Source organism: Schistocerca nitens, chromosome 10 (assembly GCF_023898315.1).
Source record: "Schistocerca nitens isolate TAMUIC-IGC-003100 chromosome 10, iqSchNite1.1, whole genome shotgun sequence".
In the NCBI taxonomy this organism is placed as follows: Eukaryota; Metazoa; Arthropoda; class Insecta; order Orthoptera; family Acrididae; genus Schistocerca; species Schistocerca nitens.
The window spans coordinates 36201051-36228686 of NC_064623.1; the positions used below are offsets into that span (position 1 = coordinate 36201051).

The window sequence follows — 27636 nt, forward strand, 5'->3', positions numbered from 1 at the left end:
TATGGGGTATCAAGTGAAATTTATGACTGGATTGAAGACTTTTTGGTAGGGAGGCTGGAGCATGTTATCTTGGATGGAGAGTCATCCAGATGTACAAGTGTTACACTCACGTGTTTGTATAAGTTGGTCGATTCCAACTCTGAATGATAATGGCATCATCTGCAAGAAGTCCAAGGTTACTATTAATACTGTCTGCAGAGGGACATTAACGTACAACATGAAAAGCAAGCATTCCAATGCACTTCCATGGGCACATTAGGTATTTTTCTACCCCTCTGTCCGCAGCTCGTGGTCGTGCGGTAGCGTTCTCGCTTCCCACGCCCGGGTTCGATTCCCGGCAGGGTCAGGGATTTTCTCTGCCTCGTGATGACTGGGTGTTGTGTGCTGTCCTTAGGTTAGTTAGGTTTAAGTAGTTCTAAGTTCTAGGGGACGGATGACCATAGATGTTAAGTCCCATAGTGCTCAGAGACATTTGAACCATCTACCCCTCTCCCTTCTCTCACCACCCCTTTCTTCCTCTTCATGTCCACTGTCCTCTCCTTTTCCTCTGCCCTTTCCCCCCTCTCTCTCTTCCTAAATCTCTTTTTTCTCTACCCTCAGTACTCCTTCCATGTAGTTGTGTGGCTGCTGAATCATCTGCCAAAGACCTGTCAATTTCCTGCTACCCACTGTTTGTGTCCTTCCATACCCCTTTCCCAATTCCATCAGGTATTGCAACTGCATTCAGCAAGACCATGGGAGTGCGTGTGTGTGTGTGTGTGTGTGTGTGTGTGTGTGTGTGTGTGTGTGTTTGCTTCAAAAAGAGCAAGAGCTAGAAATCTGGTGTGGATTCTGCTTCCTGTTACATGTCTCTGCTCAACGCATCAGTGCGCTATAGGTGAGTAGTTATCTTTCCCTTATTTTACATATTGCTCCATCCAGGAATTTCCATTATTGTTACACACTAACGAAATACAACTCATTCAAGAAAGTCATGACTTACAAAACTCTTGTTTGACTGATTCTTGAGAATTGTTCATGAATTTGGTGCCCAGATGTAGGATTAATGAAGGATATGGAGAAGATACAATTATGTCAAGCCTCTTTACTTTCAGCATACTCGAATGTCATGTATACATTTGCGTCAGGAACATCTCTGACTTTATCAGACATTATTCTTTCGGAGGAGTGTCGGAAATGCACCGCTAACTGCAGATACTATAAAAAGATCGATGGAAGTAACTGATAACCCAAAAACCTTTAGTTTGAGTTATTGCATATTATACGCTTGGTTAAATTCATAGACAAGAACGTAAGTACAATAGCGCAAAACGATGTAAACAGTGCGCAGTGCTTTCTAGTGAAAATTTAGGAACTACCTGTTGCCAACACTTCGTGCATTCAAAAACGAAACTGATCACATTAATCCTCGATAAACTGAAGGTCAGCATTTGTCATGCTGATACCTTCAAATGCTGTAACTATAATTGCAGAAGCGCATAATAATTTAATGCAAATCAATGTAAAAGAGATATGAGAAAAACCAACACAATTAACCAGATAAATTGCTAGTGGTAGAAATGGTGATGGAATGCTTGTGCATATTCACAATAGGTAATAAACGGACAAGAAGACGCAGCAGGTATCAGCCAACGCACTTCAAATCATTACTGTTTTATCTTTTATTTAATGTTTTAAACATCTACTGCTAATTAAACATATCAGATACTGCAAATTGCGGATGAGAAGCTAATGTCTGAATTGTATTCGGATATGACTACGCTATCTACTTGGTTCTGGTACGGAACCACAAAGACACTTTATTTTCAGTAATCGGAAGGCGAAATATTTCTCTATACAGTCTGATTGCAGTTACTACTATCTATTTACTATAACGGCCGAAGTTCAACATGCATCCGTATTATTTTACGTAAGATACCTTTAACAGCAAAACAAATAAATCAATGCAACAAAATAAGATAACGAATAACAAATATTATTTCTAGAAATCACCTGCTTCCAATTTAATCATGGGCAGCATCGTGAAAATACGCCTGTAATCAAACGGAAAAAACTCGAACTATATGTAAAATCACGTATAGCGAATTTAATGATGCAACAATGAACATCATTTGCTATACAGTTGCGCTCATTACATTCGTTCTCAGACGGTAAATTGCATTATGACTTCCCCATTAAAAAAGTCGTACACATATATTTTTATTTTGCGTTGCTTTTATGAAATCAAAAACACCAAAAAAAGTGAAGTTAACATTTTCCTTCCTACGACACAGACTACTTCTTGCAACATATACGGGAAATTTGCGATAAATTAAAAGAGCGCAAGAGCAGTTTTGTACTGAATGACCTAATATGACACAAAATATTTTATCCCAGTTTTTATAATATTCAATACCAGCTATATAGATATTAGTTATAAAAACAGTTTATTATAGCAGATGCACAGCCAACGAAACTCGTTGTGCACAGCAGTATCAGTGCTTTGGTTGCTAGTAATATCTTTGACAGGTAAGTCACCGAAGTTAGTGCTAAGGTGTTTTTATTGTGTTGGTTGTGTAACGAGGTTCGAAAGACGAAATTTAGGGCAGTGATAGCAGAAAATGGCTGGTTGCTTTGAAAATGTGCAGCTTCCTCCTTGCGTGTGGTTTGAAGGCGACGACAAACGGAATGCCGTGGCGTCTATAATAGCTGGTTTGCTGGTGAGTACCACTTTGTGTTAAATGAAGGAAAAAAAATGCACCTTTTGACAGGTGTGCTGTAGTGTGACTTAATTTCCTGTGTACATCATATCATTAAGAACGTAAATTACAGGTAGGTGTTGTATTATACAGTTTATCGTATTTATTTGATTCAAGACCGATTGTAGTGCTGGTTAACATGCTGCTGTCAAAGTTTCATACTTAAAAAGTTGTGCTCCGATAAGAGGTATACCACATCAGAATTCGCGTAGAAATGTAACTCATCAGTGGAAGAAACTTACTGAATAATACCCACGAAATGAGATCACATGAGAATTGGTGTGACAGCGAAAGTAGTTCAGCTGTCACTTTGAAATTTGTATGATATGGAGTGGTAAAATCGTTACACGTAGTAAATCAACAAGAATTATTACGCTTCCTGCGTGTTATGCTTATAATATTTGTATTTCAATGATTTTTGGACTAATGTGATAGGCTCCACAGATTCATTTTCAGTCTTTTTATCTCCTCTCTCCCCCCCCCCCCCCCAGCCCACACACACACACACACACACACACACACACACATTGCAGTTGTATAAACTCGATTTTGTACCGCATGTATCTGTTTTCCAGTTATATCAGTTATTAAATTCAAATAAGATGTTAATGCAATCCCTGCTAGTCACAGCCGTTACGTGATCCTTTCTGTTACAGAAAGTAAAGTTCATTGTTGTTGTCGAACTGTGAATTTTTGAAACATCAAAAAGGCTTCTTCCAGTCATCCTCAGAGGGAGTAAAATCATAGTTTTCACTCAGCCACAAAGGCATATCAGTTAAAACTTTTGTCACAACTTTAACCCCCATTCTAATGATTCTGTAAGACATCATTGTGTGTCATTATTTGGGAACATCCCACATAGATATCCTATGTTGACATCTGCGTAACAGTAAATGTATTCATTGGAGACTTTTGTTACTACAAATATTTATCTTTCTACAAAAAATAGTGAAAAGCATGAACATATCACAAAGACCAAATGCAACCTCTACAACGATGTTGAGGGATTAACATAGTACAGAAAGGGGTCAGATACTTGGGTTCACATGCATTCAACAACTGTCCAGAACACACTGAATGCAAAGTAGATAATTTAGTGACGTTTAAGTGAATTAAAGAACTTTGTTTGGTAATTGCTCCTACTCCATTGAAGAGTATCATCACAGAAAATCCTAACTTTGTTTTAGGTTAATATGGAGTTACAGTTTGCACTGTAATACAGCAATGTAAAGTCATTTCACTGTATTGTACTTAAAAATTAAATGTATGTGCATCTTTGACTTCTTTCCACATCTATGGAATATGACTAATGCAAGGTAACATGACCAGATTTTTGTTGGCATGCAAGTCTCTTCATTTCACACATAGTGAAATGATAGTTGCAACTGTGGAGTGCTCTCTGATGAGACAAATAGGTGTCATATGATTTCCCCAAGGCGATTGAGACAAGAGAAGGGGTAGTCTTGTAAACATTACAGACCTGTTTCATTTTACATTCTCTTCCATCCCAATACTGTTCTCTATCCATTTCTTTTCCAACCCAAGACTGTTTTCTATCCATTATAAGTTATTTGCCGAACTGTAATTTGCTTCATTAAACTAATCACTGCTGGAATATAACAAAACAATTATGTGCTTGTGAAGTTTATTTTAAGGAGTGTTGATGTAACATTACTCGACTCTCTAATATTGCTTTTTTGTGGTGCTGCATTAAGCACACATTGCATCAAATCATTCTTTAAATATCATATAAATTATTGGAATTTGCGCAGCTGAATAAGTATTAAGGAGAAAAAAAGTTATTTTACTAATAACTATATTTGCACATTCAAGAAAAAAAAAATTACAGCGAACACAACAGAATATACTGGGAGATGAAGAAGCTTGCACAGGATAGAGTAGCATGGAGAGCTGCATCAAACCAGTCTCAGGACTGAAGACCACAACAACAACAACAACAACACAACACAACAGAATAATTAGCGCACACAAAGAGTGTTAGACAATGTCAAAGAGGTCTATTTTACACAGTGCACTTTGCGCCGTCGCATACGAAATATATTGTTCACACAATTCCAACATAAATAATGAAGTAATAAACTGTGATGGGAATTTATTTTCCAGCTACCATAAAATTTTAGTTTATAAATGAGTTTGTGATTTATAAAAGTTCAAATAAAGAAATTATCTGCATCAGTCACTTCTCCACGGTGTGTTTCAAGACTTCATGCTCATATCTTCAAGTGGCACAGTGATACTATGTAACATATATGCTAGCTGGAAGCAGCCAGTTGTTTGTTGTGGATTCATTTTGAATCCATTCCAGTGCTCAGAACTCTGTTGTTTGTCATAAATATAGATTTTTAGTTTGTCTTGCAGAACACAAACAAATAACATTAACAAACCAAATATTATGAAGCTGTCAGAAATGTAACATATTATTGTTCCTCCTGAAGATGGGAGTGTAAATTTGAACTGCTTCATGGGATGAAATAAGAAGTGTGACTGGCACAGATAATGTTTTATTTGGACTTTTGGGTCGACAGAAGCGTCCGATCCCACGCGTCGGCTTTGACCCGTGACGTAAGGGTGTTGTCGTGTGTGACGTCATGACGGTGCGGAGTTTGGTTTGAGTGTGGCTGTCTCCAGTTCTGTTTTATTTTATTTACTTTTCTGATCTGTTCGTTCTATCTCGTGAGATTCTTTTTTTTTTTTTTTTTTTTTAATTTAAAAACACTTATTACTTATTTTAATTATCTGTTTCCTCCAATTTCTGTTTTAGTTTATTATATTTATCTTTCTGATCTGTTCATTCTACCCCGTGAGATTTTTTTTTAAAAAAAGACAAACACTAAATCAGCTACTGAAGCATCTTTATCTTCTATGGGTTGCAGGGGTTACGACCCCTGGGGAGGTGGGTGGGTATTCATGCATGGCTGTCTTCACTTACACGTTGTAGCTACGCAAGGCGTCTAAATTTGTTTATATTTAGTTTTCCCCCCACCCAAAACACCCCATTTCCCGCGCTTGTCCCGTTAGTGTCATTAGGTTTCTTGTGGAAAGTGTGTGTGTTTGTTTTTGTTTCCGCCATATTTGTGACGTCATGGGTCAAAGCAGACGGGTGGGATCGGACGCTTCCGTATTTCCGGACTTTTACTGTCATACATAGTCACTGTTCCTACAATGGTCCAACATGGATGACATAACGTTAGTGTATATATTTGCTATTGTCACACTGAAAGTTATTTTTCTTTGTTCCCAGTTCTTTGCTGGCTGGTGGTTCATTATTGATGTGGCTGCTGCATATCCTGACAACGCTCAGTTCAACAAGGCATACCATGTCTGTGGTGTTTTTGGGACTATTTCATTATTCATGTAAGTTATTTGTATGGTCCCCAGATCATAAACATACAGTTGATAGTGTGCTACAAAAGCACTTTGTGAATTGCTGCAACTTGAATAACTGTCAAACAGTGTAGATCAGATTACTATTGACTTCTTCATGGTTGCAATTGTGTGCTGCGTTCTGGAAACTTTGCTAAATTTCGACTATACAGTAAATAATAGAAAGTACTAATTCTGAACTGTTACAACAAGCACTTATGTGGAACATTTATAACAATATTTCTGTTACAGTTCATCTGTATTACTCAACACTTCAATTGTTCATACAGGTGACATGACATTACATGAACCATGTCTGGCGGTAAGAATGACAGTTCTACACAAATTTGACAAATTGCATCGATCATGTTGAACTCAGCTCCTACTTTCCTCACATGACTTACTGAAAGCTTTTGATCAAGGCAGTCAGGTAGATGCCGAATTTCTTGATTTAGGAAAAGCATTTAACCCACTACCACATCAACACTTATTGCCAAAAGTTCAGTCATATGAAATATCAAGTGAAATTTGTGACTAGATTGAGCAGTTTTTGGTAGGAACAACATAGGATGTTATCTTGGATGGAAGGGAAGTGTGTTTGAACCCTGGCTGTTCATGTTGCATATTATGACCTTGAGGACAATATTAATAGTAACCTCAGACTTTTTGCAGCTGGTGCAGTTATCTGTAATGAAGTACTGTTTGAAATCGGTTGCGTAAATATTCAGTCATATCTTGGTAAGATTTCAAAGTGGTGAAAAGATTGCTTTAAATGTTCAGAAATGTAAAATTGCACACTTCACAAAACGAAAAAACATAGGCCTAGTATCCTATGACTACAGGGTGGTCCATTGATTGTGACCAGGCCAAATATCTCACAAAATAAGCATCAGACGAAAAAACTACAAGGAATGAAACTCATCTAGCTTGAAGGGGGAAACCAGATGGCATTATGGTTGGGCCGCTAGATGGCACTGCCATAGGTCAAAAGGATATCAACTGGGCTTTTTTAAATAAGAACCCCCATTTTTTTACTAATTTTCGTATTTTACGTAAAGAAATATGAATGTTTTAGTTGGACCACTTTTTCCGCTTTGTGATAGGTGGCGCTGTAATAGTTACAAACATATAAGTACGTGATATCAGGTAACATTCCACCAGTGCGGACGGTATTTGCTTCGTGATACATTACCTGTGTTAAAATGGACCATTTACCAGTTTGCGGAAAAGGTCGATATCGTGTTGATGTATGGCTATTGTTATCAAAATGCCCAACGGGCATGTGCTATGTATGCTGCTCAGTATCCTGGATGGCATCGTCCCAAGTGTCCGGACCGTTCCCTAGATAGTTGTCATTTAAGGAAATGGGAAGTGTTCAGCCACATGTGAAATGTCAACCACGACCTGCAACAAATGATGCCCAAGTAGGTGTTTTAGCTGCTGTTGCAGCTAATCCGTACATCAGTAGCAGACAAATTGCGCAAGAATTGGGAATCTCAAAAATGTCGGTGTTGAGAATGCTTCATAAACATCGATTGCACCCGTACCATATTTCTATGCACCAGGAATTGCATGGCGACGACTTTAAACGTTGTGTACAGTTCTGCCACTGGGCACAAGAGAAATTACAGGACGATGACAGATTTTTTTGCACGCATTCTATTTAGCGACAAAGCGTCATTCACCAACAGCGGTAACGTAAACCGGCATAATATACACTATTGGGCAACAGAAAATCCACGATGGGTGCGACAAGTGGAACATCAGCGACCTTGACTGGTTAATGTATAGTGTGGCATTATGGGAGGAAGGATAATTGGCCCCCATTTTATCGATGGCAATCTAAATGGTGCAGTGTATGCTGATTTCCTACGTAATGTTCTGCCAATCTTACTACAAGATGTTTCACTGCATAACAGAATGGGCAATGTACTTCCAACATGATGGATGTCCGGCACATAGTTCGCGTGCGGTTGAAGCAGTATTGAATAGCATATTTAATGACAGGTGGATTGGTCGTCGAAGCACCATACCATGGCCCACACGTTCACCGGATCTGACGTCTCCAGATTTCTTTCTGTTGGGAAAGTTGAAGGATATTTGCTATTGTGATCCACCTACAACACCTGACAACATGCGTCAGCGCATTGTCAATGCATGTGCGAACGTTACGGAAGGCAGACTACTCGCTGTTGAGAGGAATGTCGTTACACGTATTGCCAAATGCTTTGAGGTTGACAGACATAATTTTGAGCATTTATTGCATTAATGTGGTATTTACAGGTAATCGCGCTGTAACAGCAAGCGTTCTCAGAAATGATAAGTTCACGAAGGTACATGTCACATTGGAACAACCGAAATAAAATATTCAAACATACCTACGTTCTGTATTTTAATTTAAAAACCTACCTGTTACCAACTGTTCATCTAAAATTGTTAGCCATACATTTGTGACTATTACAGTGCCATCTATCACAAAGCAAAAAAAGTGGTCCAACTAAACATTCATATTTCTTAACATACTACACGAATATGTAGTAAAAAATGGGTGTTCCTACTTTTAAAAAAACCAGTTGATATCCGTTTGACCTATGGCAGCACCATCTTGCGGGCCAACCATAGCATCATCTGGTTTCCCCCTTCAAGCTAGACAAGTTTCGTTCTTTGTTGTTTTTTGTTTGACGCTTATTTCGTGAGATATTTAGCCCAGTCACGATCAGTGGACCACCCAGTATAATGTCAGTGAGTCACTATTGGAATCGGCGAACTCATACAAATACGAGAGTCTAACACTTTGTAGGGATATGAAATGGAATGACCACATAGGCTCAGATGTTGGTAAAGCAGGTGTTGAACTTAGGTTTATTGGTAGAATGCTGGGGAAGTGCAGTCAATTTACAAAGGAGATGGCCTACAAATTACTTGTGCAACCTACTCTAGAATATTGCTCAAGCGTGTGGAACCAATATTAAATAAGAGTAGTGGGGATATTGAACGTGTGCAGAGAAGGGCAGTATGAATGGCCACAGGTTTGTTTTATCCATGGGAAAGTGTCAGAGGTACTGAAGAAACTGAACTGTCAGAGTCTAAAAGACAGGTGTAAACTATCCCGTGGAAGTCTACTAATAAAGTTTCAAGAAAAAGTTTTAAATGATGATTCTATGAATTATAACAACACCCTGTGTGTCACTCACATAGGGATCATGACAGGATTAGAATAATTACAACATACGCACAGGCATCGAGTCACTCATTCTTCTCTCACTCCATTTGTGATTAGAACAGGAAGAAACCATAATAATTGGTGCAATGGGATGTACCCTGTGCCATGCACTTCACTTTGGTTTGCAGAGTATGGATGTAGATGTAGATAATTAAGCGTTGAATGTCTTCTGTGACGTTAGTACCATTGTCATGGCATGCCCCTTTTATTCAATGGTGTGCACCACTAGTACAAGCTTGGGTGCCACCACACAAGATAACTGCCAAGCCAGCAGTGCATGCACCAACAGTAACAAATGCCTGAATAAAATCTAGACCTCTGGCACCTGTCATTGCTGTCATCTTGAGGAGTAAAAGTGTACACTGGTTGACATGTATAGGCAAGGAAGCAGTATTTGAGATTTTTTACAAATGTTTAACCAACTCGTAATTCCTCTCTGTCAAACCACACCATATATAGAGAGAGGGAGAATTTTAGTTTTAGCAAATCAAAATTTACGAAGTAAATAAGTATTTTGTATTTATCCATAACCATTTTCCATGCAAAAATGAAAACATTGATTTTATTGAATTACAGCGCCAAGTACCAAGAATCAAAATAAATGCTTAAGACAAAATGTACGTGGTTCTTTATGTAGAATCTGATTCTGCAATAAAAAATGGAGGTTACCATTTGAAATTTTAAAGTTCCCTCCTGCTAATTTTAGCACCAGCAGCTGCCCTCCTCGAAAATAATCAACTTTGGATTCTACACATTTTTTTGTGTGAAGCTACTTTTTTGAGTTATTCTGGTTTGTCAACATAAAATTTACACCCTGTAGGCAATACATAAAAAGTATTAAGGTTTTGTCAGTACACTTTTGTCACAAAAAAGCTGAATAACTCAGAATCAGAGTTTTGGCACTTACACTGGTAATGATTTCCATTCTACATATAAGCTCAGTGTTTTTAAAAAAATAAAACATTGTGTCCTGCTGTGTGTAGGAGTCTGAAACTGTCAGCTGCACATCCTCATCTCGCAAAAATTGTCATCTGTTTAAGGCCTTTTTTTTATGCAATCGAAGGAGTGATCAGGGCTATAGGGGAAGTGCTTGAGCATTTCTCACTTGAACTGACATAATGTCTGCATTACGAGATATGCAATATGGGCATGCATTATCATGAAGTAGCTGCACACCTTGATGCTCCATTCTGCAGTGGTGATTTTTGACAGACTTACTTCCCCATACATATTCTTCATTCTCCGGTGGATGTCAACTGGCGTTTGTCTTTCAGAGCAAAGAAAAGAATAACAGCACATTGGTCCTTTTTGAATGCATTTGGTAATAACATCACCATAGTTCACATTCCCACATTCACCGCACCAAGTGAGGAAGACACAAATACCACACTAATCCCGTGCCTACACGTCAGGGCTTACATACCCACATTGAAGTCACACGGCATTGTGTATGTACACAGCAGCAATGCTCTCAAACAGAAACTTTTTTGATAGCCTCATATATTAAATAAAACTGCACAGCACTAAGTACTATATATTTAGCTCTAGTGGATGAAGAATCATTGATCCTAGCACAAAGCTAACTTTGCAACTGGCTTATCTTGCAGAGAATATAATCGCTCAGTGATGCAGACAGTTGTTACCGATGAGGTGTCATTCAAAGGTGTCAGCTGTACTGCCAACTGTGCCAGACTAAAAATACAGGAAAATTTCTGATGTGTGTGGGAGTTTATTGTCTGCTGTTTTACTTTTCTAGCAACCTTAGCTACAAAGAGAAGTATTCTATACAATGTACAGCGTATTGGGGGGGGGGGGGGGGGGAGTGGTGTCCTGCTAGAGTTACTTATGCCAGATAGCTGTTCTCCACTGTTTTGAAAGATATTCCAAGTTTTTTTTTTTTCGTACGTTGACTCAGACAGCTCGTTAGGTGTTTGACACTGCACCCAATGCAAGTAGAAAACATTTTCTTTGCTTTATGAGCAAGATTATTTTCCAAGTGTAATTTTGTGTTTATTCAGCAATGACAACAATAAAAAGTGAAGACAGTGCGGCACAGCTCTTGCCAATAGTATACAGAGTTATCTGTACTATTGAATAATCCAGTACAGAGGGAGAATTTATGTTGCCTTCAATACAGTATGTTCTAGCTGAGTTGTCTCCTCCTCTAAGAAAAGGTTCCTATCTGCAACTGTTTGTCCCTAAAGGTGTTCTTCAGTTTGTCTATCTGTTTAATCCTTGTGGTTCTCATCTGCTACATTCATCCACAATGTTTTCTAACTCAGCAAATTAACCCTTAATTTGCCAGAAGTTATTGTGTGAAACCACCTCATCTAAGTATACTTCCTAGCTTATCAAAAAGTGTGATATTGGAACTATATTGTTTAGTGGTAGCTGCTGATCTCTAATGGCTGTCTCCAGTACTCTTTTCTGGAATAGCACACATTTCCTGCCTTCCATTGTTTGACTGCTGTGACTTGTGGTTTTCTTGCAAGTTATTTGTTCATGATTATACATTTCAGAGAGCGTCAGTTTCTGTTGACAGTTTTGATATGTTTTTAAATTTACATTTTTTGTGCCACAAATCATTACTACCAATCAGGGTAAATGTGTGGTTTCTGTATGTAACCACTAGCAAGTAAGTGTCAAGTCATGCCATTTTCTCATATGGAACCCCTGAAGTGCAAAAACACAAATTCAGTCTTTATTAAGGCTTATTTGAAAGTCTGTGTCAACAATTATTACAGGAAACATATTAGCTGCTAATGACTCATCAGTGCACCAGAAGAGTGACAGAAAACGTGTGTCCGGGGGATGCAGAGATCAGCCTTCTTTGAGATGTATGTATTGCACTTCACAAAATGGATGTCATCGACGTTCAAGAAAAGTTCAAAACAAAAGTGTTGACTTGCACCATGAACACTGGATGAAAAATTGCATGCCACAGTGATCTCCAAGGTTCATGCCATCAAGATTGAAGGCGAACTCTGGGAGTTACAAATCGTGCAGGACATTCAGCTAGGCATCTACTCTTAAAGAATGCATATAGAATCATATTAGTGTAACAAAGTGATGAGAACTGATGGAATGTGAAACAGTCTGTCATAGAGCTTATCGTGAAACTGGCTATCCTGTAAGGCATAGCTGCATATAGTGCAATAATGTTTTATAGGAATGAGAAAAATGAACATCCAGAGGCTGAATTTGTCCTGTGGTTCCATGTTGTATGAACTGCAATGTCACACCCTCTTCAGGAGGGAGAGTATGCTCTACAAGTTTATGATTTTTATACACAGACCAGGAATCAAGCAAAAGCATCTTATATTGACCAGCTATTGTCCAAAAGTAGTACTCGTACTGTAATTGTAGTTCTTACACCCATTTTCCCAATCTTCCATACTATGTCGTAAATATTCCCTACTGCCCTTGCAAGGTCATCGTTAGGGGCAAAGCACCTCCAACTTTTCACTTCACAATAAATAAGCTTCCAGTCTACTTGCCATCCAGATTAACAATTGGCATAATTGTATATGAGCGCATTAAGGCACTGATGTTAGTCGATCTGGATACAGATCTCTTGGTATCTCTGATTTCGAGCGTCCTTTTATATGGATTTCATCTTGTAATCCCGATTGGTTGGAGTTGAAAACAAATTCCTCACTGAACAATGGGATAAACTCGTTTGTCCCATTTACAAATATTTGGGCCGATTCCGCATTTTGCTGTGCATTATCAAGTTGATGGTTTTTTTGAAATTTCATTATCTTACGTCATTAAACTATGTAGCACTGTTTGAAGTTACGCAACCATCACTGCTTCCCTTGAAATCGCTGCAAGCTGTCACACACAATTGATGTGCATAATGTAGTAGGTCACTATTGTGCACATTCTGTAAATTGTATCAAGCATCAGTGACATGTGCAAACACCAGTTTTTGTAACAAGTGCGCCTTTTCCTCCCTCGAATATCCGTGGTTATTGTTATGCACTACATGGTCCTATTACTGCGGACTTGTTTGAAATCTGTTTAGAATTGTTTTTTTACTATGCTGCGGATGGTCTTCAACGTATGTAATTATGTTTAGTATCCACTCCTTGGACAGTGATTGCCCTTTACTACGTTTCACTGGACATGGGATTTGTGGCTCCCTGTCAGACAAGTATGGTGACCTACATGGCTCAACACCTGCTTCAGTATCACTTTCACTTGTTAAGCACGTATCGTTGTCACTGTACTCCTCATCTACATTTTCCACAGTCAAGCATACACATCACGCATTCTGCTGACTCATCTTGCAGAAATGATCTGCCACTTCATTCACACTCTGTGAAAATCCTTGTGTTCCTTTCTGGTGAAATGTCAACTTCTGCTACTGTTGTAGATGTAATGCAGTGTTTGCTCTGTGTATCATTGCCATTTCTGTGCTTTGTATCATAATCACTCACTATCACTGTAGCTGTGTCAAGTTACTCATCGACTAAGCAGTTCAACTATGCTCCCTAGCCTCATACTGTGCTCATCATTGGCTACCTCCAGTCCTGCTCTTTGTTGGCATTAGCAGCCAATATTACGCTTGCATGTTAGACGAAATATGGAGCATTGAATGCCGTAAACATCATTGGCCTTTTGCGACCTCGTATTAGACAGGAATGTGTGTGTGCTGCTGTCCTGACAGCTGATGTGCTGTATCAGCTATTGGCTGAATTGTCATATGGAGCATTGAATGCCGAAACATCATTGGCCTTTTGCGACCTCGTATTCGACAGGAATGTGTGTGTGCTGCTGTCCTAACAGCTGATGTGCTGTATCAGCTATTGGCTGAATTGTCAAGAGATCAGAATTCAGTAAGCTTTGATAGTAACTCTGATGATTAAATGAGGGCACTGCATTGTGTGCAAGTTTATTGATGTTACTGTTGTCAATGCCAGTATAATCTTCAGTGAAATTAATTCAGAAGATAGTAGTTCAGGGTTGCTGCAAATTCAGAGTTTGTGGGGTGTCATTCTGTTCACCAAAAACAGAAAATAAAGCACTAAACATCAGCTATTAACAAACCAAATGTTCCACTAGTGAAATGGGTAGATAAAACAGCATGTGTGCCTGAATAGCACAGTGTAGCTACCCATTGTACAGGAAGGCTGTCTGACATGGTCTGTTTCACTCTGCATGAGTAATAACCATTTTGCAGAGTACCACAAAAAGTGAACAATCACTAGCTATCAGTGGTTTTGCTGTGAAATCAGATACAACAGAAATATGATAAAACACTTTTCTGTTTTAATTTACGAGGGTTGACTGAAAAAATGCATCCACCTTCGTAACTCTTCAACAGTTGGCAGCGTTGGTATGCAGCAGGTACTGTCTTGTTCCATAGCCTCTTCTCTACAGCTCCAGTTGGCGGGAAGCCTTAGCGTCAAACGGTTGTGTTGTTACAGTGTAAAGTATGGAATCCTGCACAGACAGTTGGTCAATGCGATTTAAGCATTGTGCAGTCATTGAATGCTTGATAGCAGAAGGTGTCATCCCAAAGGAGATTCATCAGAGAATGAAAGCAGTTTATGGTGATTGTGTTGATGTGAGTATTGTGCGTCGTTGGGTGAGTACGTTTAAAGATGTTGAGGTGGGAAACCTGCGTGACAGTTTGACGTCCTGTGACAGCAACCACAGAGTTTAACAAGCAAAATGTTGACCTTTTTATTCAGGACAATCGTTGTATCAATCAAAGAGAAATTGCAAGTGCATCAGCATTTCACAGGAATGTGTGGGTCACATAATTGCTTTTCTTGGCTATCGGAAGATCTGTGCACGACGGGTACCCCGGATGCTGACTCCTGAAATGAAAGTGCACAGACTTTAAATTTGCAAGGAACTCCCCTTGCGTTACGAGAATTAAGTGACGACTTTCTCCATTCAGTTGCGACAGGAGAAGAAACGTGGGTACACCATTACGACCTGGAGACGAAACGTCAGTCTATGGAATATCAACACAGACTCCTCCAGAAAAAGCAATTCAAGACACAGCCCTCAGCTGGAAAAATCATGGCCACAGTGTTCTGAGATGCAGATGGTGTTATCCACGTTGATTTCTGTGATCGTGGAACAACAATAAATTCAGAGCGTTACAACACAACACTGCGAACTCTGAAATGACGGCTAACGCGGGTCCGAAAGGAAAAGGGAAATGTTTTCCTGCAGCATGACAATGCCAGACCACACACTTCACGTGCCACCACAGCAGAACTTCAGAGACTGAATCTCACCACCGTACAGCATCCTCCATACAGTCCAGATTTAGACTGTCTGACATCCATCTGTTTCCGATAATGAAAGACGATCTGCAGTGACATCATTATGCTTCTGATGAAGACGTTGAGAGAAAGAACTGTGGAGACCGTGGTTGTGGAAACAGTGTGTAGACTTCTTCCATGACGCCTTTAGAAAACTTGTTCATCATTGGCAGAAATGTAGCCAATGAGCTAGTGATTATGTGGAAAAGTGAATATTGGTAATTAAAGACCACATTCTAAGGATTATTTCTGCATTTTATTTATTAAAATATTTCCATCCAAACACAATTAATGAAGGTGGAGGCATTACTTTTCATTCAACCCTTGTATGATGTGTTGGATGTTATTATATGTTACGTTAAGAAAATAATAATTCTATTAAAGATTCTATTGCTTGTGAAGGAGGACTGAGGTGTACAATTTGTATTCCAGGATAAACTCTGTATCAAATGCTCTCGTACGTGGAGATGGCTACTCAGGAGGTTGCTTTGGTCCAAGAGGAGCACGCGCCTGGCTCTTCCTTGGCTTTGTTATGGGATTCGGTGCTGTCATTGCCTCTTGCTGGATCCTGTTTGCAGAATACGTCACCAATAAAAGTAAGTTGACAGAACGTCTGTAAAACAAAGTAATATTATAAGCGTTAATATATTTAACACAGGGTTCGTAATCTGGCCAAGAACTTGACTGCTCATTGATATGAAATATAATGTAGTATAATTGTGTGTTGTTATGGACAGGTGTGTAGTTAAGAACTGGAAAGTAATAGTTTAGCTTACAGATTTGTATTCTGCTTCAGAGGAGGTAGTGTCGTGGCATTTCTTCCTGGTTGGGGTAGAGGTTGAGTTGGATGGAGCAAATGAGATGAGATGAACAGTGGTTTGTCTTAAAGTGTGTAGGAAGGAAATACAGGTTGTATAAAAAAAAATCATCTGATTTGGGACATCTATATTTCTGGAACTAATAAACACATACAACGAATTTTGCTTTTTTATGAACAGGAAACATAAAACTCCCCCCCCCCCCCCTCCTCCTCCAATAGATGTTCAATATGCCCCCCTTGAAATACACGGCATATGTCGATGCGGTATTAAAGTTGTTCACACACTGGATTGAGCATGTCTTGAGTTACCGCTTCCACACGTGCTGTTATATGATGTCTCAGTTCATTCATTGTCGTTGGTAATGGAAGCTCATAAACAGAATGTTTTATAAATCTCTACGAGAAATAATCGCATACAGTCAGGTCCGGTGACCTTGGAGGCCAGTAATGTAAGGCTGAATCATTTAGTCAAATGCGACCAATCCAATGTTCAGTAATTCTTTGATTTAAAAATTCCTGCACTTTCAGATACCAGTGTGGTGGTGCCGCCGCCCACCATGTCATAAATGAAGTCGTTCGAATCAGTCTCCAGCTGTGGGGAAAGAAAGTTCTCAAGCATATAGAGATATGTGCTTCCTGTAAAGTGTTCTTGGGAAAGAAAAATGGTCCATACACACATTCCTGTGGAACTGCACAAAACACATTAAATTTTTGGAGAGTCCCTCTCATGTCGTACAACTTCATGTGGTTGTTCCGTACCCCATATTCCCACATTGATGGTTCACTGTTCCATTTAAATGGAGTGTTGCCTCGTCACTAAACTCTTAAGTGTGGAAGAAAACTGTCTTCCTCCATCTTGCCAAGAACAAAATTACAGAACTCCACACTTCATTGTTTGTCTCCTTCAGAAAGAGCTTGTAACAGCCAAATTTTGTATGGTTTCATGAGTTAACGCCAACACAACACATGCCAGATGGACATCAGGGGCATATTGAGCTGTCGAGCTGTATGGTGAATGGATATCTACAGATTCCTTGTGAAACTATGGCGGATGCATTCGACGTCTGTTTCAGTCACTCAGGAATGGCCCGGTGATTTGCCTTTACACAAACAACCTGTTTCTCGGAATTGTTAATGCCATTGTCTAATGCTCTGTGCTGTAGGAAGGTCAACAACATACCTGGTATGAAAGTTATGCTGAGCAGTTATTACTGACCTACATGCGCAAAATGTAGAAAACAAAACGCTTTCTGTTGTCCCAACACCATTTTTACCAGAACTGAAATGGGTGCACACTGTTGCTACCTAGCGGGAACCACGTAAAACTCGAGAGTTTGCTCTTTCCAACAGTACATTTCTCATGCATATATCACAAATAACATAATATTTATATTTTTAATTCGGATGATTCTTTTTGATACACGCTGTATTGTGTCAGGGATATCTCTCAAGTGCAGCCAAGGCAGTAGGTTTTTCACATGTTGATATACAGGCAGGAGTTAGTGAAGCACAATAGAGTAGAGGAACATGGAGGTTACTGAGACAACATATGTAAAGGCTGTTAGGGGCACCAATTTTAGTGTGCAGGACTCATAGATGACACAGAAATAGAAATTGAAGGCAACAAAGCAAAAGTAGAATGCTGAAATCTGTTTTAAAATGTTCCTTTACAAAGCAAAACCCAGGAGTAATAGCCCAGTTTAATATTCACTCCACTGCAAAGATAAGTGAAATAGGTATTAATGTCAATGGCATTGAGAAACAGCTAAAGTATATAAAACTGAACAGGGCCCATGGGAATCCTTGTCAGATTGTATACTCAATTTGCAGCTACGTTAACCCCTCCTGTAACCATACCATAGTGTAGATCCCTCAAGCAAAAATCTGTACCCAGTAGTTGTACCTCGAGCAAAATGGCTGACAGCCAGTACGGTTTCTGAAAACATTTGTCATGTGAAACCCACCTTGTGGTTTACTCATAATGTCCTGAAAGCCCTGATTCAAAGCAAAACTATTCCATGTGTCTGGAAGCAGCACATGCTTCTGAACAGCAACAAAATGTGTTTTAATTTCATCCTCTTCGACGTCCTGATAATGTACTCCAACCAGCACAGCCCACTGTACATTCAGTGGTGACAGTACAGGATAACTGCTTATATGGCTGAGCCTGTCTGTTAAGTCGTTGAAGTACAGCTTTCCTTGCCTTCTGCCACAGGCAGGTATGCTGGATCCATTGCTGTTCATATTGTATGTTAATGATGTGCCACACATCATTAATAGCAATCTTAGAATTTTCGTAGATGGTGCAGTTACCTACAATGAAGTACTGTCAAATAATGGAAAGTCGAGGTTGGAATATAAAAAATATTAAGAAAAGGATAGATTGCAACTCACGATAAAGGTGACATGTTGAGCTGCAGGACGACACACTCAGCTTGCGGTCAAAGCCTTCTTCAGGAAAGACAACACACACACACACACACACACACACAGTGATTTCCCTAAATCACTCCAGGCAAATGCCGGGATGGTTCCTCTGAAAGGGCATGGCCGACTTCCTTCCCCATCCTTTCCTCATCCGATGAGACCGATGACCACGCTGTCTGGTCTCCTTCCCCAAACAAACAGCCAACCAACCACACACACACACACACACACACACACACACACATTCATTTAAGCGAGCACACATCACGCAAATGTGGTCACTATCTCTGGCTTCTCCAACCATAACACGTTCCAGTCAGGACTGCTAGAGAGGGTGGTCGTATGTGCTTGAGGTGAGTGTGCTTTTTTTAGTGGGGGGGGGGGGGAGGGGGGGGTGTGCGTGCCCACCTTTTTCTGAAGAAGGCTTTGGCTGAAAGCTGAAGTACTGTCAAAGCTTCACCAATGTCCATCAGATCTAGATAAGATTTTAAAATGCTTTCTTACTTTTAAAACTGGCAACTCAGTAATTGACCGATTAGTTTGTTCACTGGGATTGTTTAAAGTAGCAGTGTTGTGATAAACTGGTAATGTCGTGGAAATTTTCTTTCATTAGACGATTTCTTATAATTTTTGAAAAGGACTAACTTGACAACAACGCCACTGACCATTTCACTCAACTCTTGGCTGTCAGTCATGTGGTTACAGTTCATTTGCAGAATTTTGTTAGAAAGTCGGAGATTAATTTCATGAAGGTCAGTCAAAATTGTTGTTTAAAAGAAAAAAGAAAGCATTTATGCTGTGTCGAGCATGACTGACTTGTGACTTACAAGGAGATAGAAGTATCCTTAAAGGTGCATTTACGAGGGCTATGAACAGATAAGTACTTGAAACTGTTATAAAGAACCAAGACAACATAACTTCACTGTCAATGCGCATTTATTTTTGTAAAATGCACTATTGATGGTCAGTGTTCTTTTAGCAGAATCTTTCAATTTTACAAAATAATGCAGCATTTTTTAAAGACTTCACAAAATGCAGCCTGTTTCTAGTATGACAGTACTGTTTTTGAAGATATCAGACAGAACAGTGACTCTAGCAACATTTGTGAAAGAATGATCAGCAAGGACTTACTGTGGCATGGCCCATTGTGCCTATTGAAAGAATCTTGTAAGACGATGTGTATGGAATATTGAAATAAAAACCAATTACATATTCAGTGACAATACAAAAGATATGAATGATAGGTAGTTATTCACAATCGGTAATGAAGTTATTGTGATCAGCTGTGTATTCTTCAAATCAAATGGTATTGATGTTAGGTTATGTTTTCAGGAGTAAGGAGTCTTTGGAGGTGTGCAGTTTTTCCTGCATTTTCTGATATAGCTCGTCAAGAACATTCTAGAAACAAAAATTTTATATTTGAGATTTAACTAAAATGTTTTTTGCTGATAAGAATGTATAGATTTGAATATAGACAAAATTAGGGCTACAAGACAGTAAAATTTGATTTTTGAAAGATTTACATTCTAGTATTTGAATAACTGCTACAACTTCTTTCACTAATTTATTGAATTAAGAAATTCTGGAAGAGGGCATGTTAGAGAAATATAGTTTTCAAATGAGGCATAGGTATGTCAGTCATAAAACAAATCCTTACTTCTGTAGCTGTATTTTTAAGACCAACTAGTTTAAAAGAATTTTACATTTTGAAAATTTCGTTAAATAAATTTTTTTTGTGTAACATATTAAGTTTTCTGTTGTCAGCCAAGTCTGTCATACTGATCAATAAGGATTATGAAAGCACAGAATGTAAAAGGATTTTTGTACTTTGTGTACTTGTGGTATATGAATTGGTAAAGGAAAAGAAATAAAGTGAAAGGAATATCATTTGCATTAGGAGCGATGTCAAGCAAGTGAAATTAGTCCATCTTGAACAAATGTTGTCCATGCACGTTAATATGACCACCTGTCAATAGGTTGAATAATCATATTTTGCAGTGCAGACAGCTGCCAGATATGCAAACGGGGTCTGAGGTTCTGGAAGGTACTAACAGGGATGTGGAGCCATCAAGGTGGTCCCATGGATTCTCAGTTGGGTTTACATCTGGAAAGTTTGGTGGCCAGGGGAATACAGTAAACTCATCCTGGAGCTCTTCGAACAACACACGTACACGTGAATTGTCCTGCTGGTAGGTGCACTTGTGCCGAGGAAAAACAAATTACTTTCATGGGTGGACAATTTCATACTTGTGTTGCTCCAGTGTGCCATTCAGAATGATGATATCACCCAAGGAATGACATGAAAATGTTTCCCAGACCATAATGCTCCATGCTCTAATGATCATTGCAGAGTATTTGCTTTCCATCCAATGGAGCATAAAACGTGATTCATCTGACGAGGCCACCTGTTACCACTCAGTGGACTTAAGTTACAGTACTGGCATGCAAAATCCAGCCTTCATTGTCAATGAACAGCAGTCAGCATGGGTGCAAGAACCAGGCACTTGCTGCAGATGCTCATATGCATCAACATTTGCAGAATGGTCAGTGCGGAGAGACAGTTGGTAGCCCCTCGGTTCATGTGGGTGGTCAGTTGCTCAACAGTTGCATGCTATTCACTCGTACACATTTTTGCAGCCATAGTCACCTCTGTCTATGGCCCGTGGTGCACCGTAGCTGCCTCAGTGCCACTTTTGGATAGTGTCATTTTGCCATCCACAGTGCTATTTAGCTACAGCGACACGAGAACAGTTAAATCCTAAGAAATTTTGGTCTTATGTCAAAGCGGTAGGTGGATCAAAACAAAATGTCCATACACTCTGTGACCAAAATGGTACTGAAACAGAGGATGACAGACTAAAGGCCGAAATACTAAATGTCTTTTTCCAAAGCTGTTTCACAGAGGAAGACTGCACTGTAGTTCCTTCCGTAGATTGTCGCACAGATGACAAAATGGTAGATATCGAAATAGATGACAGAGGGATAGACAAACAATTAAAATCACTCAAAAGAGAAAAGGCCGCTGGACCTGATAGGATACCAGTTCGATTTTACACAGAGTACGTGAAAGAACTTGCCCCCCTTCTTGCAGCGGTGTACCGTAGCTCTCTAGAAGAGCGTAGCGTTCCAAAAGATTGGAAAAGGGCACAGGTCATCCCCGTTTTCAAGAAGGGACGTCGAACAGATGTGCAGAACTATAGACCTATATCTCTAACGTCGATCAGTTGTAGAATTTTGGAACACGTATTATGTTTGAGTATAATCACTTTTCTGGAGACCAGAAATCTACTCTGGAGGAATCAGCATGGGTTTCGAAAAAGACGATCGTGTGAAACCCAGCTCGCGCTATTCATCCACGAGACTCAGAGGGCCATGGACACGGGTTCCCAGGTAGATGCCGTGTTTCTTGACTTCCGCCAGGCGTTCGATACAGTTCCCCACAGTTGTTTAATGAACAAAGTAAGAGCATATGGACTATCAGACCAATTGTGTGATTGGATTGAAGAGTTCCTAGATAACAGAACACAGCATGTCATTCTCAATGGAGGAGAAGTCTTCCGAAGTAAGAGTGATTTCAGGTGTGCCGCAGGGGAGTGTCATAGGACAGTTGCTATTCACAATATACATAAATGACCTTGTGGATAACATCGGAAGTTCACTGAGCCTTTTGTGGATGATGCTGTGGTATATCGAGAGGTTGTAACAATGGAAAATTGTACTGAAATGCAGGAGGATCTGCAGCGAATTGACGCATGGTGCAGGGAATGGCAATTGAATCTCAATGTAGACAAGTGTAATGTGCTGCGAATACATAGAAATAAAGATCCCTTATCATTTAGCTACAATATAGCAGGTCAGCAACTGGAAGCAGTTAATTCCATAAATTATCTGGGAGTACGCATTAGGAGTGATTTACATTGGAATGATCATATAAAGTTGATCGTCGGTAAAGCAGATGCCAGACTGAGATTCATTGGAAGAATCCTAAGGAAATGAAATCCGAAAACAAAGGTAGTAGGTTACAGTACACTTGTTCGCCCAGTGCTTGAATGCTGCTCACCAGTGTGGGACCCATACCAGATAGGGTTGATAGAAGAGATAGAGAAGAACCAATGGAGAGCAGCGCACTTCGTTACAGGATCATTTAGTAATCGCAAAAGCGTTACGGAGATGATAGATAAACTCCAGTGGAAGACTCTGCAGGAGAGACGCTCGGTACGGGCTTTTGTTGAAGTTTCGAGAACATACCTTCACCGAGGAGTCAAGCAGTATATTGCTCCCTCCTACATATATCTCACAAAGAGACCATGAGGATACAATCAGAGAGATTAGAGCCCACACAGAGGCATACCGACAATCCTTCCTTCCACGAACAACACAAGACTGGAATGTAAGGGAGAACCGGTAGAGGTACTCAAGGTACCCTCCGCCACACACCGTCAGGTGGCTTGCAGAGTGTAGATGTAGATGTAGAATAAACATAGCCATATCAGAAGTGCTTCCACCTTTGGCCCAAATGCCAATGATCGTGCCCTTTTGGATGTCAGATAAATCACTCTGTTTCCAACTACACTGTCTTCTTTGTGCCCTTTTATAGACAATCCACAGCTGGTGTTGTCACCTGCTGTGTGTCGGTGGTTCATTAATGTGACTTGAAAGTGTAACTTGTCAACAGTAGTGTATATGTATATATTTTTATATTTCAGTTTCAAACCAAACTTATGCCTATAGAAATACATTTTAATTTTATTTTGACTCATGATCATATTTTGTGACAGTTTTTTTTTGTGAAGATTGATAAAGCAATTGTATAATTTTTTTATTTTGTTGTGACAATGTTTTTTTCTTGATTTTCAGGCCAAGAAAGGTCATATCCAGGTGTTGGTCTTTTTCTACAGAATGCATTTATTTTCATCGGCTCCCTTGTATTTAAGTTTGGTAGAGTCGAAGACCACTGGAACTGAACTGTGTACTGTGATATATAAAACTAGAGGTTTACTAGACATTTTTCAAGTTGCCGCTTTTATATGCTGTTAGGTATGTGGTTTAAAGAAATTTTCACAGAGACTGGAGGATTTATCTCCTTGATGTACAGCACTGGAAAATTGTATCATCATCACATCATTCGGCTCTGAGTATTGTCAGTGGCAGATTTCAGAAGCAGCATGGAAGCAGTAACCTGTTGTCTGAACATGGAAGTGTGTGTCTAAAACTAAGCACCTGTTTGTGTAATTTTTCATCTGTTAGAATGAAATTATTTTTTTTTTTTTATTTCAATTATGAAAACTTAGGAGTTGCTGCTCTTGATGTCTAGGCAATCATGTCAGTGTTCAACATTTTCACAATAATTAAACTAAAGTGTTTGTAAACATTTCATACATAGAAGCTTTAACCCTGATAATGAAGTTTTTTATGATAAAATAAATTGCTTTGTCTGCTTTGTATAATTCAGTTTTAAATATTGATATACTGTATCACTTTTTCTGTAAACACCCATGAAATATGTGCCTCTGCTTCTAGAGTACCACAAGAAAGTAAAGAGCAAGTAACATAGACTCTTGCTATTAGCTAAAGTTTTTTTCTGTACATAAGGTATGCTGGCTAAAGTATACTCTGTTTATCCTTGTTTTGTGTGTGTGTGTGTGTGTGTGTGTGTGTGTGTGTGTGTTGTATAGATTATAATAGAATCAGTTGATGCAGGAAACATGCTTCTGTCTTTCTGATAATTTCAGCCGCAGCCTCTCAAAAGTTTAGTATGATGAACAAAACTTCAGAACACTTGCCTGTTGTCTGATATTAGGTCTGTTGTATGCATTTTTTAAGGGAGCTTTGATGACTACTTTGTTATAGCCCTAGTATGTGAGGAACAAAAATTTCAATTCTTAAGTTACCAGTCATTTCTTGTGACAATCCATGCATCGTAACATGTCATGGAATCACATGTATTCATTTAGTTTAAAATCCAGTTCTAGATGGGCCTTATGTACTAACATACTCCAGTTGGTTCAAAAATTGAAACCAGATGAGATGATGCATTGGATGAGATGTTGGACACACATTTAGGGAAGGGTATTATTTCTTTACTTTGAAAAGTTTTTGGATGTATCAAAATCCCTTCAACAACTCATAAGCCAACTTACGTCGTCATCTTTGTCTACCTGTGCCTGAACCTCTAAATATCCTGTTTTTGGAACAGTAACAATTTTAAAAATTACATCAGAGAAAAGAAATTCTTTCTTATGCTGTATCTAGCAAGCTAATACAAGCTGTTCATATTTGTGTACATCATACTCAGTCTGGAATCTCTCAGCATTTCATATGATTACTAGTGTGTTGGAAAAGGGATACACAGCTATCTGTGATGTTTGTGTTGTTAAATTGGTCACACATTTATCAGAATTTTCTACGAATGCACAATCTCGCCGCAATATCTTCCCATGCTTCCAGCAGCATCAAGTGCCTGTACATCCACGAGCTTTCAACAGTGCTCCTTGGCCATTGTTAAATGGCAGCTGACTGTGAGGTTGCTTGCCTTGTTTTGTATAGCCATCGCATCAGATGTCACATCATAAATACTCAGTTCATCGTCATACAAGGCATTGTTTTTATCCTGTGCCTGCCACACCTGTTGTAACCTTACGGTGGCTGTGTCCATGGTGTATTCAGCTGCAAACCATTGTCTTTATTGATGGTTATATATTTCTATATCAATAACTTCTTCTGTTACAATTTCCAGAAACCATTAGGCTTCATTAAAAGTGTCATTAAATGCAATTTTATGTCCATGCGTGTTCAACTGGGTAGCTAATTTCTCTGGATAGCATAGTCACAAACACTTGGTGTTCAAACATGTTGTTCCATTGTGTGCAAGGTCCATCTGACATAATACTGTCAGTACTCAGTGTATTTTAAAATGTCTTGCTATCGTCTATGGATGTCAGAAGTGAATATGTAAACATTTGATGTGTTTGGGAGCCCACAGACTTTATTTGGGAGGATCTTGTATTAGAAATCATTGACCATATATTTGTTTCAAACTTCGTGTACATAACCATCTGTGAAAGTCTGCATATTAGCTTTGTTTATGTGTTTACATTGACCATTCTTAAATCAGATATAATAAGTGTGTGGATTTTCTCAATGAAAATAGTCATGAATGAGATACAAAATAATTTCATATGCGAATGGCAAATTTTTGTAAGACTTTTGTCTTGTATTTAACAAATCTCTTCATATACCTTTTTGCCAAGATGTATATATTAATTTAGTATATTAATTTGTAATGCACCACATTTTGAAGTATATGGTGAAACATTGTTGACTATACATAAATGCAATAGGAATGTGTACTGACGTACATTCCAAAAGCTGGTGCAATAACACTGTCTGGTATCTGACAACTGCTCAGTTTGCATATAAACAAAAGATTGCTTTGTTGTTGAGGTTTAACCCTCTACGTATAAGGGGCGCCATTCACAATAACATTGTCTTGTACTACTCCACTGCTGTTTTACAATTGAGAGCCCATTATCTATTCCTTCATTATTGCTTCAGATAACACTGCTAAGTCATGCTGTCATATGTCCAAGTGAGCAGCTATAATATACAATAAACGGCAAGCTAGGTGAGAAAAAAAAATTATGATCCATGCAAGAAAATGAAGCAGGTTCTAAAGCAGGTGGCACAATCTCGCATTGAGGAATTTGTAATCGAATAAGTGTTTGGTTGGGACCTGATGCAACTACGTTTTTTAATTACTTGGGTGGGTCATTACTGTTAACACTTGTGCATGGCAGCGGAGTGAAATGATGACAGTTTTTTATTTTAGTTTAATTAAGCAGTGATTTAGCTCATAGAATGTAGGTTTATTTTTTTGTTGTTTAGTTAAACTAAGGTAAAACTCTGACTTTGCTCATTACTGTGGCAACATGAAAACCACTATCCTTTACGTGTACAAAGTACATCATGTTCCCCTCATGTGGTAATAACAGTGCACCCACTCAAGGATTAAGTAGTTAGTGATATCATAGCCAACCATCGTAACACGTACTTCTGCTTTAGGTATTTTGGTATAATTTTGTTAAGAACTCAAACTATGGAAAGCCCAGGTTGGAATACCAATGACATTATAGAAAGGAAAGGTTGCTATAAAACTTTTTATTTTGAATATTCATGGGCTAAAAATGGTGTGTTCTCTTATTCTTATTTATTTTGTGATTCTTCAGTTGGATGTTGGCAATAATACATCAAATCATAGTCACCTGGTAGTGCCTTTATTGATGTAACATGCAATAATGTAAATTGTTTTTCTTTGATGCAACATTGAGATAAAATAATGATCTATATGTATAACATACTTAATGCTTGTTCACATGCACAAGAAGGCTATTTGTCAAGTGTATTAGAAATGCTTACGAAATATCTGAATTATGGCACCAGACACTCATCATCCTTCTTGATTTTCGTAGGGAACAGGAGAAAGAGGATATATATATTGTGCTGAAGGTTTTCATTATGAGAAGTCATATCGTGGACGGTTATGATTACTCTAGATCTGTTTATAGCAATTAGTTTGTGATAAGTCTAAAACATATTAATTAGTAATAGTGAAGATGGCTTTCTGTTGTAAATTAATCAGAATGTTTGAAGTATTATGTTTTTCAGAAGTTTGCACATTCTCAAATCTTCTAAAGTTAATTTTGTTAGAATATTGTGATAAAGTTATGAATAATATATTCAATAATAAAACTAATTATTTCA

At 38.8% G+C, this 27636-nt stretch overlaps 1 protein-coding gene across 1 annotated transcript; it reads left to right on the forward strand.

Annotated features, from left to right (window-relative positions):
- The first annotated feature begins 2505 nt into the window (after positions 1-2505).
- On the forward strand, positions 2506-27636 carry LOC126210125 (transmembrane protein 50B). Its single transcript, XM_049939268.1, has 4 exons — positions 2506-2699; positions 6001-6113; positions 16062-16225; positions 23734-27636. The coding sequence occupies exons 1-4, from the start codon at positions 2601-2603 to the stop codon at positions 23838-23840; spliced, it is 483 nt and encodes a 160-aa protein (XP_049795225.1). The 5' UTR covers positions 2506-2600; the 3' UTR covers positions 23841-27636.

Excerpts from the sequence above, each read along its gene's own strand:
- LOC126210125 (XM_049939268.1), top strand. The coding sequence starts at position 2,601 with ATGGCTGGTTGCTTTGAAAATGTGCAGCTTCCTCCTTGCGTGTGGTTT. Across the intron at positions 2,700-6,000 it reads CTATAATAGCTGGTTTGCTG|TTCTTTGCTGGCTGGTGGTT; the intron begins GTGAGTACCACT and ends CTTTGTTCCCAG. Across the intron at positions 16,226-23,733 it reads AGAATACGTCACCAATAAAA|GCCAAGAAAGGTCATATCCA; the intron begins GTAAGTTGACAG and ends CTTGATTTTCAG.